At 47.1% G+C, this 14414-nt stretch overlaps 1 protein-coding gene across 1 annotated transcript in view; it reads left to right on the top strand.

The window, feature by feature from the left end:
• The first annotated feature begins 9725 nt into the window (after positions 1-9725).
• Positions 9726-14414, top strand: part of xpnpep2 (X-prolyl aminopeptidase (aminopeptidase P) 2, membrane-bound) — an 11409-nt gene continuing 6720 nt past the window's right edge. Inside the window, exons 1-9 of the mRNA XM_079839908.1 lie at positions 9726-9868; positions 10396-10463; positions 10830-10940; positions 11408-11471; positions 11608-11712; positions 11908-11994; positions 13083-13226; positions 14121-14222; positions 14323-14404. Of these exons, the coding sequence (XP_079696034.1) occupies positions 9742-9868; positions 10396-10463; positions 10830-10940; positions 11408-11471; positions 11608-11712; positions 11908-11994; positions 13083-13226; positions 14121-14222; positions 14323-14404 (890 nt within the window). The 5' untranslated portion in view covers positions 9726-9741. The remainder of the gene's footprint in view (positions 9869-10395; positions 10464-10829; positions 10941-11407; positions 11472-11607; positions 11713-11907; positions 11995-13082; positions 13227-14120; positions 14223-14322; positions 14405-14414) is intronic.

Raw genomic sequence — 14414 nt, 5'->3', positions numbered from 1 at the left:
AACCCTTTAAAAGGGTTGTAAACGTCTCGGTTACGTATGTAACCCTCGTTCCCTGAGGAGGGAACGGAGACGTAAGTTAGTGACTAACGAATGGGGGTTTCGCCTAGAAGCCAATTACCTTTGAGGTGTTTAACAGCGCCCAATGGCGTGCCAATGCCATGGGCATGCGGAATTTGCATGCGTAACTCCGCCCCACCGCGTGGGTATATAAGGAAGTACGCTGGCAACAACACATTATGTATCTGCTGCGGAGCCAAGATCTGAACTCCGCGTTCCAGCAGCACAGCTGCAGTGGCTGAGGAACGTACATCTCCGTTCCCTCCTCAGGGAACGAGGGTTACATACGTAACCGAGACGTTCCCTTTCGTTCAGTCACTACGACGTACGTTAGTGACTAACGAATGGGGGTTCCAATATAACCACGCCACTCAGCTGTCGTCCAGTGCCCTGCGTAAGTGTGAGATCCCGCCACTTAAGGCCGTAGGACTCCCACTTATCACAGGATTACCAAGGTACACTGGGAAGCATATCCCAGTGAGGGAATGCCAAAGATGCCTACCCGTGGGGAGGACTTAGAGAGTACACATATGACCCGCTGTGGGCTGCATATGGGAAACTCTAGGGTACCAGCCGAAGGTGGATTTTTAACCCTAGGGGTGGCAGGGGCTTGCCAAGGGAAAGACACCTGCTCACTGAGGAGGCTTACGGTGGAAATACTCGTGTGGGGGTCGCCGGAGGGAACCATGCACACGGGGCACCTGGCCGGACATGAGGGTCTGGGCTCGAAAGGGCAGACTGAACTGATGTCGGCGTCGACAGTGCTGGAGGAGCTCAGGGCTCTCGGGGAGCTCACCTGAGGAGAATATCGCACGTATCCAGTCCGTGGAGTGGAGTGGCGAGTAAGCGAAGACACCTAGAGCCTGGTCCATTACCGGCCCCTCGGGGGGGCGAGTACATGGTTGGACACTGGCTCCACTCGGAGATTGTAGAATCTGGCGAATGTGTTGGGTGTCGCCCAGCCTGCAGCTCTGCAGATGTCTGTTAGCGAGGCGCCATGCGCTAGAGCCCAAGAGGAGGCCACACTCCGGGTGGAGTGTGCCCTCACATCAAGGGGACATGGTCGACCTTGCTGCTGGTAGGCCAAAACAATGGTGTCCACTATCCAGTGAGACAACCTCTGCTTTGAGAGAGCTCTTCCCTTCCGCTCTCCACCATAACAGACAAAGAGCTGGTCTGAGGTCCTGAAACACTGCGTCATGTCTACATAGGCGCGGAAAGCGCGTACTGGACAGAGCAATGCCAAGGCTGGGTCTGCCTCCTCCAAAGGCAGCGCTTGCAGGTTCACTACCTGATCTCTGAAGGGAGTGGTAGGAACCTTGGGCACATATCCAGGCCGGGGTCTCAAGGTCACGTGAGAGTTAGCCGGCCCGAATTCAAGGCACGCTTCGTCAACTGAAAAAGCCTGCAGGTCCCCGACCCTCTTAAGAGAGGCCAATGCGGTCAGCAGAGCCGTCTTCATCGACAGTAACTTAATATCAACCGACCGCAAAGGCTCAAAGGGAGGCCTCTGCAGAGCACTTAGGACTAGGGGTGTAACGGTAGCCTACACGTATTCGTATTGAACCGTTTCGGTACAGGGCTTCCGGTACGGTGCACGCGTGTACCGAACGGTTATGAATGTAATGTTTAACAGTTAACAGTCGGCTTGTTGTAAGCGCGGAACACACTTCAATCCGAGTTCCCACACGAACATATTAAGTATTCAGACCATATTATCATGAAATTCAAACTATAAATGACGTTTTGATGCTCTTTAATGTGCGTGACTGATCAGTGATCACTAAACACAGTTCAAGTGGCCGCGCGGCGCGCGCGCGCGCGTGACCGCGATCATTTGTGAACGGTGCACGCGTCGAACGGTTATGAATGTAATCTTTAACAGTTCACTGTCGGCTTGTTGTAAGCGCGGAACACACTTCAATCCGAGTTCCCACACGAACATATTAAGTATTCAGTCCATTTTATCACAAAATTCAAACGATAAATGCCGTTTTGACGCTCTATGTGGCGTGACTGGTCACTGATCACAGTTCAAGCGGCCGCGCGACGCGCGATCATCTGTGAAGGCAATCGATCATCTGTTACTAAAGATTCAAGAATAAACATGAATGACGATCTGAAGGTATGCTGAGGTTACATTACAATTGACTGTCATGTATGTGGTGCAATCGCTAAATCAGTGTTTCAACTGCGGAAAGATGTCAATATAACTGCTTGTGAACTAAACAATGTCATGTAACGTTAGCATCACATTTACCTCAGGCAGTCATTCAGTGTCCACAGAATTTTATTCACTAGAGAAATCAACTCTTTCGCTAAATATATGCTCTATATTAGCCGTTATATTCATTATATTCTACTTAGCCTGTTAGTGATGTCTTGATTATTTCATGCATGTTAAATAAACCTGTCATGAAAATGACAGACACTGTATATAAATTATTATATTTCAACAACGATTTGGAGAAAAAAACTATTTTATAATTAGATTTAGAAGTTAATGCAAAAGCTGCCTTATGTGAAGTTTACATATTTGCACACAATGTGTTATTTGAGTGTTGATTATTATACCTAAAAAAAAATAGCAACCGAATTTAGGCTAATAGTTTGGGCGCTGTTGTGAACCTTTAATATTAATGTACAAGTAAGGGCTCCCTATATAATTTACAGAAATATCTTAAATAAACTTTTAGATATAATTTAATTCATTCAAGGACACTTTTTTCTCCAGTAAACCACTGTTAAATATAAAAAATAAATAAAAAGCAATTTTGTAAATCTGCTGTACCGAACCGTGACTTCAAAACCGAGGTACGTACCGAACCGTCAGTTTTGTGTACCGTTACACCCCTACTTAGGACTACTGAGAGGTCCCAAGAGGGAACGAGAGGAGAGCGAGGAGGATTCAGTCTCCTCGCCCCCCTCAGGAACCTGATGACCAGGTCGTGCTGACTTACCTTTTTGTCTCCCAAGAGGTCGCGATGGGCAGATATTGCAGCCACATACACTTTCAGGGTGGAGGGAGACAGCCTTCGCTCCAGCCCCTCTTGGAGAAACTCAAGCACGGACCCGATCGGGCAATTCCAGGGGTCTTCTTGGCGGGAAGAGCACCAGGTGACGAAGAGGTTCCACTTCAACGCATAGAGGTGTCGTGTAGACTCTGCCCTAGCGGAAGTGATGGTGGCGACCACCGTAGGTGGCAGGCCACTCAAACCTGCCGCGTCCCGTCCAGAAGCCACACGTGGAGCTTCCAGAGCGCCGGACGCCATAGGGTGCCCCGTCTCTGAGAGAGGAGGTCCGGTCTCAGAGGGATAGGCCAGGGAGGGGCTGTCGCAAGGAGTAGCAGTTCTGAGAACCAGGTCTGGCCGTGCCAATACGGGGCGACCAACATGACCTGCTCCTTGTCCTCCCTGATCTTGCACAGTACCCGTGCGAGAAGGCTCACTGGGGGAAACGCATATAAGCGTAGGCCCTGGGGCCAACTGTGCGCTAGTGCATCCGTGCCGAGCGTGCCCTCGGTCAGGGAATAGTACAGGCTGCAGTGGGAAGAGTCGTGGGAGACAAACAGATCTACCTGTGCGTCGCCGAACTGTTCCCAAATCAGCTGGACCGTCTGGGGATGGAGTCTCCATTCTCCAGGAAGTGGCTGAATCCGTGAGAGCTCGTCGGCTGCACGGTTCAGGTCTCCCGGGATGTGGATAGCACGAAGGGACCTCAGGTGCTTCTGACTCCATAAAACGAGATGGCGGGCGAGTTGAGACATACAGCGGGAGCGTAGACCGCCCTGGTGGTTGATGTACGCTACAGTGGCCGTGTTGTCTGTCCGGACAAGTAGCGGTGCAGGGCGAACCGTACTGCCAGCAACTCGAGGCAATTGACATGCAGAAGGCGCTGGGGTCCTGTCCAGGAGCCCGCGGCTGCTTGTCCATTGCACATGGCACCCCAGCCCGTGGAGGAGGCATCCGTTGATACAACAACATGCCTGGAAACTCGTTCTAAGGACACGCCGGCCCGTAGAAAACTGAGGTTCGACCACGGAGTGATTGTCAGTAAGCAGGCCCGGGTTATTTGGACCCGGAGCGTGCCAGACCGCCATGCCCATCTCGGGACTCGATCGCGAAGCCAGTGCTGAAGCGGTCTCATATGTAGCAATCCGAGCGGCGTTACCGCGGTTGCAGATGCCATATGCCCCAGGAGCCTCTGAAAATGTTTCAGTGGAACCGCACTCTTGCTCTCGATTTGACGGAGGCAAGTCAGCAGAGACTGCGCGCGCTCGCTTGTAAGCTGCGCGCACATGACGACCGAGTCGATCTCCATACCGAGAAAAGAGATCCTCTGCACAGGGCAGAGTTTGCTCTTCTCCCAGTTGACCCGAAGGCCCAGACAGGCTAAGTGGTGGAGAACCAGATCTCTGCGTTCTCAAACCTGCTCTCGAGAGTGACTCAGTATGAGCCAGTCGTCAAGGTAGTTCAGGATGCGAACCCCGTGCTGCCGTAGGGGCGCAAGGGCTGCCTCGGCAATCTTCGTAAAGACGCGAGGGGACAGAGATAGCCCGAATGGGAGGACCGCGTACTGGTATGCCCGCCCCTCGAAAGCAAACCGTAGGAACGGTCTGTGTCGAGGTAGAATGGAGACATGAAAGTAGGCGTCCTTCAGGTCGATCGCTGCAAACCAATCGCCGGGACGAACGCATTCGAAAAGGCGTTTCGCTGTCAACATCTTGAACGGAAACTTGTGAAGGTAACGGTTCAAGATGCGCAGGTCCAGGATTGGTCTCAACCCACCGGTCTTTTTGGGTACAATGAAGTAGGGGCTGTAAAACCCGGACTTCATCTCGGCTGGAGGGACAGGTTCGATCGCACCCTTCGCCAGTAGGGTGGCAACCTCCGCTCGCATGACAGGGGCATTGGCCCCGACCATAGTAAAGCGGACTCCCTGGAAACAAGGAGGAACCTGCGCGAACTGAATCGCGTAGCCGCGCCTGACTGTCTTCGCGACCCAGCGGGACAGCCCTGGAATCTGAAGCCAGGCTCCCAGGAACTGCACCAGCGGGGTCATTCGGACTACAGACGTACCCGGTGTGGGGCAGCGATGCAGCGTTACCGACCCGGACAAGGGAGGCTGTTGGGCGTCCCGGTGTGGGGGTGCGGTTAACTGCTGCGTCCTGACAGAGGAGACCAGGGAAGGACGCACGTTCCACTGGGGTCTGCTCTGCCAGGAGGCTGGCGACAGAGTGGGATGCGAGTGACGGGACCCGTGGGTGGCGCGCACTGACATCACCGATCTCTGGGGGCTCAGGGATGGGAGTGTTAATTCTTTCTTTGACCAGATTAGGGTGCTGCTGACCCGGGGGCCAGCAGCTAAACAAAGGATTCTCCCCCGGCCCTCCACCGGGGGAAGGAGTGGTCCTGCTTCCATCTCCTCGAAAGAATTTCCCATCCCTGAGCCGTCCGTCTCAGGAGCGCCGCTTGGCCTGGCGTTTAGCGGGGCGCGGGCGGCCTGAGGGGACTTGGACGCCTTCCTACGGCTTCCTCCGCGACCCGGCCCGGGTGAAGGCTGCTGCTTGGACCGGGTGGGAGGGGCGGGAGCCTTAGGAGGGCGTCCTCGGCGGCGAGCAGGCTGAGGCGACTGTGCCGGCGGCTGGGTGGAAGCAGCAGCTGGCCGCCGGGGCAGTACATGTTTTAGAGCCTCAGTCTGCTTCTGGGCGGTTGAAAACTGTTGGGCGAAGTTTTCAACCGCTCCGCCGAAGAGGCCAGCCTGGGATATGGGGGCATCGAGGAAGCGTGTTCGCTCGGTGTCCCGCATATCGGCCAGGTTTAGCCACAAATGTCGCTCCTGGACCACATTTGTGGACATCACTTGACCCAGGGAGCGTGCGGTCACCTTCGTCGCCCGGAGAGCGAGGTCGGTGGCGGCACGCAGCTCATTTAAGAGCCCCGGATCAACTCCACCCTCGTGCATGTCCCTGAGGATCCTGGCCTGGTAGACCTGGAGGATCGCCATGGCATGCAAAGAGGCGACAGCCTGCCCCGCAGCTCTGTGCGATTTCGCCACCAAGGTTGATGTGAATCGACAGGCTTTGGAGGGATGCTTAGGGTCGCCTCGCCAGGTCGAAGCGCTCTGAGGACACAGTTGCATCGCAACAGAACGTTCAACCTGGGGGACCCCAGTGTACCCTTTGGCCGCGGCCCCATCAAGGATGGAGAAGGCGGAGGAGACTGCAGACCGGTCACGGGAAGACAACGGGGACTTCCAGGACCGGGCAATCTCCTCATGCAGCTCGGGAAAGAAAGGTATTGAGGGCGGGGACTGACGTGAGTCAGCACGGGCCCCCAAAAACCAATCATCGAGCCGCGAGCGTTCGGGACAGGGCAGAGGGTTCCACTCTATCCCTAGACTCGCGGCTGCCCGAGACAGCATGGCTGTCAGCTCTGGGTCCGACTCGGGCAATGCTGGCGCGCCCGAAGGCGGCAGCACAGCCGAGTCATCATCCTCAGAGGACTCGAGCCCACCTTGTGATGCGGTGACCGACATCGCATCATCCTCTGTAGCGCCAAACGAAATGCGCGGGGGAGCCGGAGCTGGCCCCGCGATTTCAGCCTGAACGCTCACGGGTTGCGGAATGCTAGAGGGGGGTGTGGCCCGAGGCATGAGCGTCGGGGCTTTGTTCCACACCGTAACCCTCAGGTCACCCTGACTACCAGCCGAAGTACCGGCCACGGGGGGCACGGTAGATCGGGGTGTGGTTGAGGGGACTCTCACTTCATTACGAAGATCCTTGAGTCTTGACCGCAGGACCGCGGTGGTCATGTTCCCGCAGTGGGAACATGACTCATCCACGAACGCTGCTTGAGCATGCTGAACGCCCAAGCATACCAAGCAGAGATCGTGCCCATCAGAAGAAGTCAACGACCGGCCACACCCAGAAGTACACGGGCGAGACATCCTGAAAAGGACGTGCCACGTGTAAGCTCTTTTAGGAGAGGAAAGCTTCGCAGAGACGCCGAAGCGCCCAGGGACCACACACCAGCTGTCAGACGGACCACTGCGCAGATCAGCAGGCAGGCAGTATGCGATCACTGGAACGCGCCGTAGATCCAACGCCTCTGGAAAGCTGCTCGTCTCGAAGGCTTGACAAAGACTCAGTTGTAGGCTTGAAGGAGTGAAGAGGTACTCTTGGCTCCAAAGCAGAAACATAATGCGATGTTGCCAGCGTACTTCCTTATATACCCACGCGGTGGGGCGGAGTTACGCATGCAAATTCCGCATGCCCATGGCATTGGCACGCCATTGGGCGCTGTTAAACACCACGAAGGTAATTGGCTTCTAGGCGAAACCCCCATTCGTTAGTCACTAACGTACGTCGTAGTGACTGAACGAAAGGGAACTTAAAATTCAAATCATGTCATTTTAAATGTGTAAAATGTTCTGGGGTTAACACAACAGGAGATGATTGACAGAATTATTACACTGCTCTTTTTAGACTAAAAGTAAAATGCTTAAAAAAAATGGATGTTATCCAAATTGTCTGAATTCACCATTGTTGTGAGCAACAGACCTAAATTTCAGTTGTTATTTAAAGAAAATCATCCCTTCCACTGCAGCTTTTGTGTATATTCAAATATGGCATGACAAGACATGTCAGACCAGGTCTAACGCAGTGGTTCTCAGCAAACTTCAGAGGGGACCACTGAGTTAGTTCAAATCATTTTATATATATTAAAATTCTCTGGAATCACAAAATAATCATGCTTAAATTATTAACAATTTAACTCATTTAAAATTGTAATGTAGCCTGAAAAGCCAGACCCACATCAAGATGTTGGGTCTGGAAACTCACCATTGACAGGGCTCAATCCGAGGGGCGGGATAAATGGTTGTCTTTCAAATTCCCTCTGCACGCAATTGGATAGCGCCATGAGCGCCACAGCCAACCAAAGCAAAGAAGAAGGTGAAGCCGAGCTAACATTAGTTGATAGACTTTCGCCGTATCCGGTAGGCAAAACTTCGAACATATCTTCTTTTCTTAAGAATGACTTCAGTGCCGTTCTTTGCTCTTTTCTCAAAGAAAAGCTTAACTCCAAGTCTTCCAGAGTCGCGGCCAAAGCCGATTCAAAAGACCGCTGTTCGTCAGCTTTGTTTACGAGTAGCACGCAGAACCTCCGCAACTCTGCCGTGACATGCTGTCATTATGTTAAGCCCACCCACCGACTCTACACACGCTGTGATTGGCCTGACCAGAGTTTGGTTTTTCCAGCTCTCAGGTCTACCGAGAGTTGCTAGACTACACTCGCTGCAAAATACATCTTCTGCCGCTAGGGTGCGTCTAGATTTCTAGGCTAATTGTAATGGCCAATGAGGGCCAAAAAAATTGAGAACCACTGTTCTAGCGTCTCATAACTTAATGCATTGTGAAGTTTGAATAAAGTGCTAATGAGATTTTAAATCTACTGCAGAATGGGACATTTTAAGTGTATTAATTACTTAGATTTTGATCTGTTCCTCCCACAAAGTTGCCAAATGCATTTCTAAGTTTTGTAATACAGTGCTTGAATTGTATGTGTAACCAATCCTACTCAACCCGCTCCGAGCAGGATTCAAACCGGGGTCTCTAGCGTGGTAGGCGAACGCGTTAACAAGAATGCTAAAGGCAATAGCCTCTAGTGGGCCTTTGAGGCAAGTGGAGGGAGGTTTAGTGAACAGCTCTTACTGACCTACGTTACACTCAACCACCAAACCTCACTCCCATCCGGGTCACGGCACCAAATGTAACTGGTCCTACTCGGCCCGCTCCAAGCGGGATTCAAACCGGGGTATCTGACACGGGAGGCGGACACGCTAACAAGAATGCTAAAGGCAGCAGCCTCTAGTGTGCCTTTGAGGCCAGGGGAGTGAGGTTTACATACGTTTACATTCGCTCCAAGCAAAATTCCAACTGGGGTCTTGTGTTATATGCCAGTTACACACATGCCCCCCCCAAAAAAACTCACTCCGATCTGGGTCATGGCACCAAATGTAACTGGTCCTACTCGACCTGCTCCAAGCTAAATTTGAACCGGGGTTTCTGTTAAAGTAAAAGAAAAACTAAAGACAGACACACACAGCTCTAACTGGCCTACCTTACATATTATGATGCTTTTATAGTGCTTTTAGGTTGGAGCTTGACATCATCCCCGTTCACTTTCATTGTATAGAAAAGTGCAGTCTGAACATTCAGCCAACCTTCTACTTTTAATGTCCACTGAAGAAAAAAAGACATTGAACGATGAGTGTGAGTAAATTGTCACATAATTTAAATGTTTGGGTGACTTATCACTTTAAGTGTACACACAATAAAATATTTCATTCCTGGTATTGAAGGTCTGAGTGATGTTGTTAGCTTGCAGTGAGACAGCAGAAAAGAGCAGTAAAGTGGGGTTCATGCTAGACTACAGTATGTAACAGGAGACATTGGCTATAATTTATATGTGACCTGCAATTACTTGGCCATGCCTGGGTAAATGCATGCACTGCACATTAAAGAAGGGCATAGAGAGAAGAGACACCATGCTTTTATTACTGTAGTAAAGATTAAAGTCACAGCCAAAGTTCCTCCCCTCAGCTCTTGCACATGGCTTTGGTTAGGACGCCTCTGAGTCAAGATAATGCATGTAGTTTCAGATAGGACATACACACGCGCGCATGGACACACAAGACAGAAACACTCGTGCCCTGCTGTCACACTCTGTGTGTGGACTTGCTTGGAGCAGATGGTCTGAAATGAGCTCTTCAGGCTGGATACTGGCTGTGTGTCTTGTGGTTCTTGGAGGTAAAAAAAAATGTGTGTATGTGATGGTGTGGTGTAAGAATGCGACAATCATGCACTGTATGAGTAAGGCTTTCATTAAGGCAACATTTCAGTTCACCATCTGTTGTTGTGTCATGTGTGTTGGTTTATTCATGGCAAGACATTTGCATGTCATTAGCCTGAAAATGAATTCTGCAGTAAAATGTCATTTGTTTGCTCATTCTAACCAACTAATCTGTTTACATATGATTATGTTAGGGACTGTGCATTAAATGTTCCTTCCTTCAGTGAATGGTGATATATATATATATGGTGTGTTTACTATATCTAACTTTTTTACATATCGTTTTATGAAATTGATTGCGTGTTTGTGAGTTTTAATGCAGCTTATGCTTTTACTACTCACACGTGAAAACATTGTCATCTTGAATTATAAAGGTATATGTTTAACCATCATTTCTGCCCTTTGATCAGCACATGTGCTTACAGTGAGTTTAAAACAGTTACTCTGTTGTCCTGCATGTGTTTCTTCTCATGTGTCATCACAGGAGGCAGACATGTGGTGCGGGCCGAAGAACGGCCGGGCAGCGAGAGGAACTGTTCAGCAATTCCTCCGGTACTCTATCTCACACATATCCTAACTCTGTCCATGTTTTCTACACAACTGATTCAGCCCACTGCTAGGACTCATCTTTAGCTCAGAGATAAGTATAGGAAGAGAAAATAATCTGGCCTCTCAGAGAGGAGATCTTCTCCTCTGATAAGAAATGTTTTTTAGGTCATGCACACCCTAAATCTGATCTCTGAAGGGTGTGTGTGTGTGTGTGTTTTCTGTGAACGATTACTCATGTTCTTATCCGAGTAAATGCATTCAATTTGTGATATTTAACATTCTTGAAGATAACATTTTTACATTTAATTGACGGATACAGTAAATAATTTTGATGCAATATAATAAATGATTCATTCCTTTTTGTTCCAGTATTTGCCACCAACAGCTGTAAACACAACTCTGAGGCTTCGTAACTTGAGAGAGTCCATGATCCCCTTGAACATCTCTGCCTACATCATCCCTGCCACAGATGCTCATCTGGTACTAAACTGCTAACCAGTGTCAGAAATTAACTTTCATATGAAGGGTTAATATTGGCCCTCTTGAAATGTATTCTTTCTTTTTTCCTAACCATTTACAAACACAAAGCCTGCTATGCACTGATAAATGCCAATGTCGAAATAAATTCTACTATTTTAACAGTAATAATCAAATGCAATTGAAATTTTTATTAAAAATCAAGAACTATGCATTCATATGAACTATACATTCAACAGTCTGAGAAAGCTATACAGCTCTTACAACTACAGAATAGAATATTAAAATTTGTCAAATGTTAACACTCTTTTTAGATAATTTTTTTTAAGCCACCACATTTTAAAAACATTGGGCATTTTTGTCACTTCTGTAGCCCTTTTCATAAATGTCTGACCTCATCTCGTCCTTCAATTTTCATCATTCTCGGACATTAACTCTGTGACAGTAACTGACTGTGATTTTATTGGCAGAGTGAGTACATCGCCCCCAGAGATGCGAGACTGGCCTGGATGTCTGGCTTCACTGGCTCTGCAGGTGTTTCACAGCCAACCAATCATAATATTGCTGTATCACTATGCATCATTCTCAGTCACATTATGTTTTGGATCTTAACAAATGGCTCACTCATGTATTCCATTATAACTAACAAGAGTCTGTTTCTAATTCCTAGGCACAGCAGTAATTACTCAAAACAAGGCTGTTCTGTGGACCGATAGCCGCTACTGGATTCAAGCAGAGAGACAAATGGACTGTAACTGGGAGCTAGAGCAAGATGGTGAGGAGCAAATTATGAGAGTGAAGCTTGTCTAAATGAAGTTAAACATGTGGAAGCACATATTCCAGTTAATATGTATTGGGAAAGAAATATTATATGTATTACTGTGTAGAATTGTTTTATTTTTCCCCTGATTCCTCCATATTAACTGATCTGAGTGTTGAATACTTTCCTGGTCTAACTACTGGTTCACAGGCTCCATTCGCAGCATTACCAACTGGCTAATCCTAGAGATCCCTGAGGGAGATCATGTGGGCTTTGACCCATTCCTCTTCTCTGTAGGTGAGCAAACACAGCTAATACATTTTCCTAAAATAAGATGAGCTGAATTGTGTGATGTTTTCTGTTCGCATTCCAGTTTAATGTATGGAAATAATGTAACAAGGAGAGCAAGGAAGACAGGCAAAGACAAAGTTCTAAGAGCAGGTATTTTAATAACAAAACAAAACTAGATACCAGGGAAAACAAATGGCAGGAATACAAGGACCAACTGACAAACTAATACAGCAAACACTGGGGCTTATATAAACAGAGAAAACTAGATTAACAAGACGTGTGCAAACAGAAACAGGAAACTAAATCAAACTGAACATAAATGTTTGGCAACACATTTATCCCGATAGTGAATTTTAGACACTTTACTAACTATAAGTAACTTTGCAACTACATGTCAACTACCAGTCATTAGAGTATTATTAGAGTGTCTTAATATCTGCTGACACTTTATATGGATAGTCCCCCAACATACATTCTACTGATTATAAGTCATTTTGGTTATGCTTTATTTTAGAGTATATGTACTTACAGTGTACTTACCCAAGAAAGTACTGGTGATATAAGGTAACTACATTTGTTAAGGTTAGGTTTAGGGGTAGGTTCAGGGTTAGTACCTACATAAGTAAATAGTATGTACATGCGGAACAGGACTGTAAAATAAAGTGCTTCAAGGACATGCCAACTTATTCTAGTAATAATCTTATTCTACTACTAACCCTAACCTAACAATCTACTAATACTCTAATGTTAGTTAGTCTTGGTTTCCACCAAAAAATATTAAGCAGCTTTTTTAACATTGATAATAATAATAAATGTGTCTTGATCACCAAATCCTCATTGGAACGATTTCTGAAAAATCACACATTTTAAAATCTGTTCAAATAGAAAACATACTGTTTTTACTGTATTTTTGATCAAATAAATGCAGCCTTTGTAAGAGACTTTTAAGAAAACAAATCTTACCAATCCCAAACTTTTTAATTATAGTGTATTTCAAATGTCTTTAAGTGATGATATATTAAAAAAATCTAGTAACCACAATTATCATCAATATCAGTCCTGAATCATTCGGTCACTATTCTTTGTTGCTGCAGACACGTTTGGCATCTACAACACCAACCTGGCTCCAGCGGGCCGGATCCTGAAGTCTATTCCTGATAACCTGGTGGATAAAATATGGACAGATCAACCTCCTCTGCCTCCTGACAACCCCATGCGCTTACCGGACAGTGTCATTGGTGTGTGCATGTCTTATCAGCATCACTTGACTGATAAGTGCCACGCGAACAGGGCAGAGGACCATAAGATCATGACAAACAGAGCAATAAAGCACTTATTTAATCTTTAATGACTAGTGATATAACTTACGGCAGTGCCAGTAGACAGAGGGGATATTCTAGCTTATTCTAGTTCACCTAAAATCACTTCATGTTGGTCCAAACCTGCATGACTTTTTTCTTCTGTGCATGGGACATAAAATGCGAAATTCTGTTCTTGTTGCTCTTGTTCATAAAAGAGGCTTTCAAACTTTAAAGAAGAGTATTCAAAAGTATTCTAAAACAAGTTGTGCATTTTATTCCAAGTCTTCTGAATTTATATGATAGCTTTGTGAGAAACAGATCAAAATGATTTAGTCCCAACTGGAAGATTATTAGTTAATATAAATAAAAAATTCATGGATGGATCATTCTATGGATGGATGGATTCTGTGGCTGGATGGGTGGATGTCCCATTAGGACATGGAAACAATATGAGATGAGACGCAAAGTTTCTCTGGGAACACAAACGTCTTTGTGAGGGAAAGCAAAGGTTTTTTACGACCAAAATCAACGTTTCTCAGGGAAAGCAAAACATTTGCGAGAGAATGCAACATCTTCTCAACATCTCATATTTTTTCCATTCCATTTTCCGTATGATTCGTGAAGGAATCATTTAAACCCAGAATCATTAAATACTTTTTTTTAAGTGGATAGGCTACATCATTGTAAAGATTTTACTTAAAATAATGATTCATTTTTCATTTTCATAACAATTCATGATTCATTCAATCATTTTTGTGTGCACTGTTTGTTTAAGTTTTTGATGTAGTTGAAGATGACATTGAGCATGTGTGTGTTTGTTCTTTTGTTCAGAGAGGACCTGGCCAATGAAAGTAGAGCAGATTCGAGCCCAAATAAGTGACAATCCATACAAGCCCACCGCTGTGCTGCTTTCAGCTTTGGAGGAGACCGCATGTAAGCACAACACAAAGCCAAATGCAGGAGATTATCTCTGAATCATTCTGTAAAACTCTTGTCAGGCCAAAGCATTTCAGTTTGCAATCTCTATTTTCAGGGCTGTTTAATCTACGAGGCAGCGACATCCCTTTTAATCCATTCTTCTATTCTTACACTCTGCTGTCAATGGATGAGATATGGCAAGTTCCT

Source organism: Gobio gobio, assembly GCF_949357685.1.
Source record: "Gobio gobio genome assembly, chromosome: 16".
NCBI lineage: Eukaryota > Metazoa > Chordata > Actinopteri > Cypriniformes > Gobionidae > Gobio > Gobio gobio.
The sequence above is the reverse complement of the archived record's forward strand: the minus strand, read 5'-3'. Positions and strand labels throughout refer to the sequence as shown.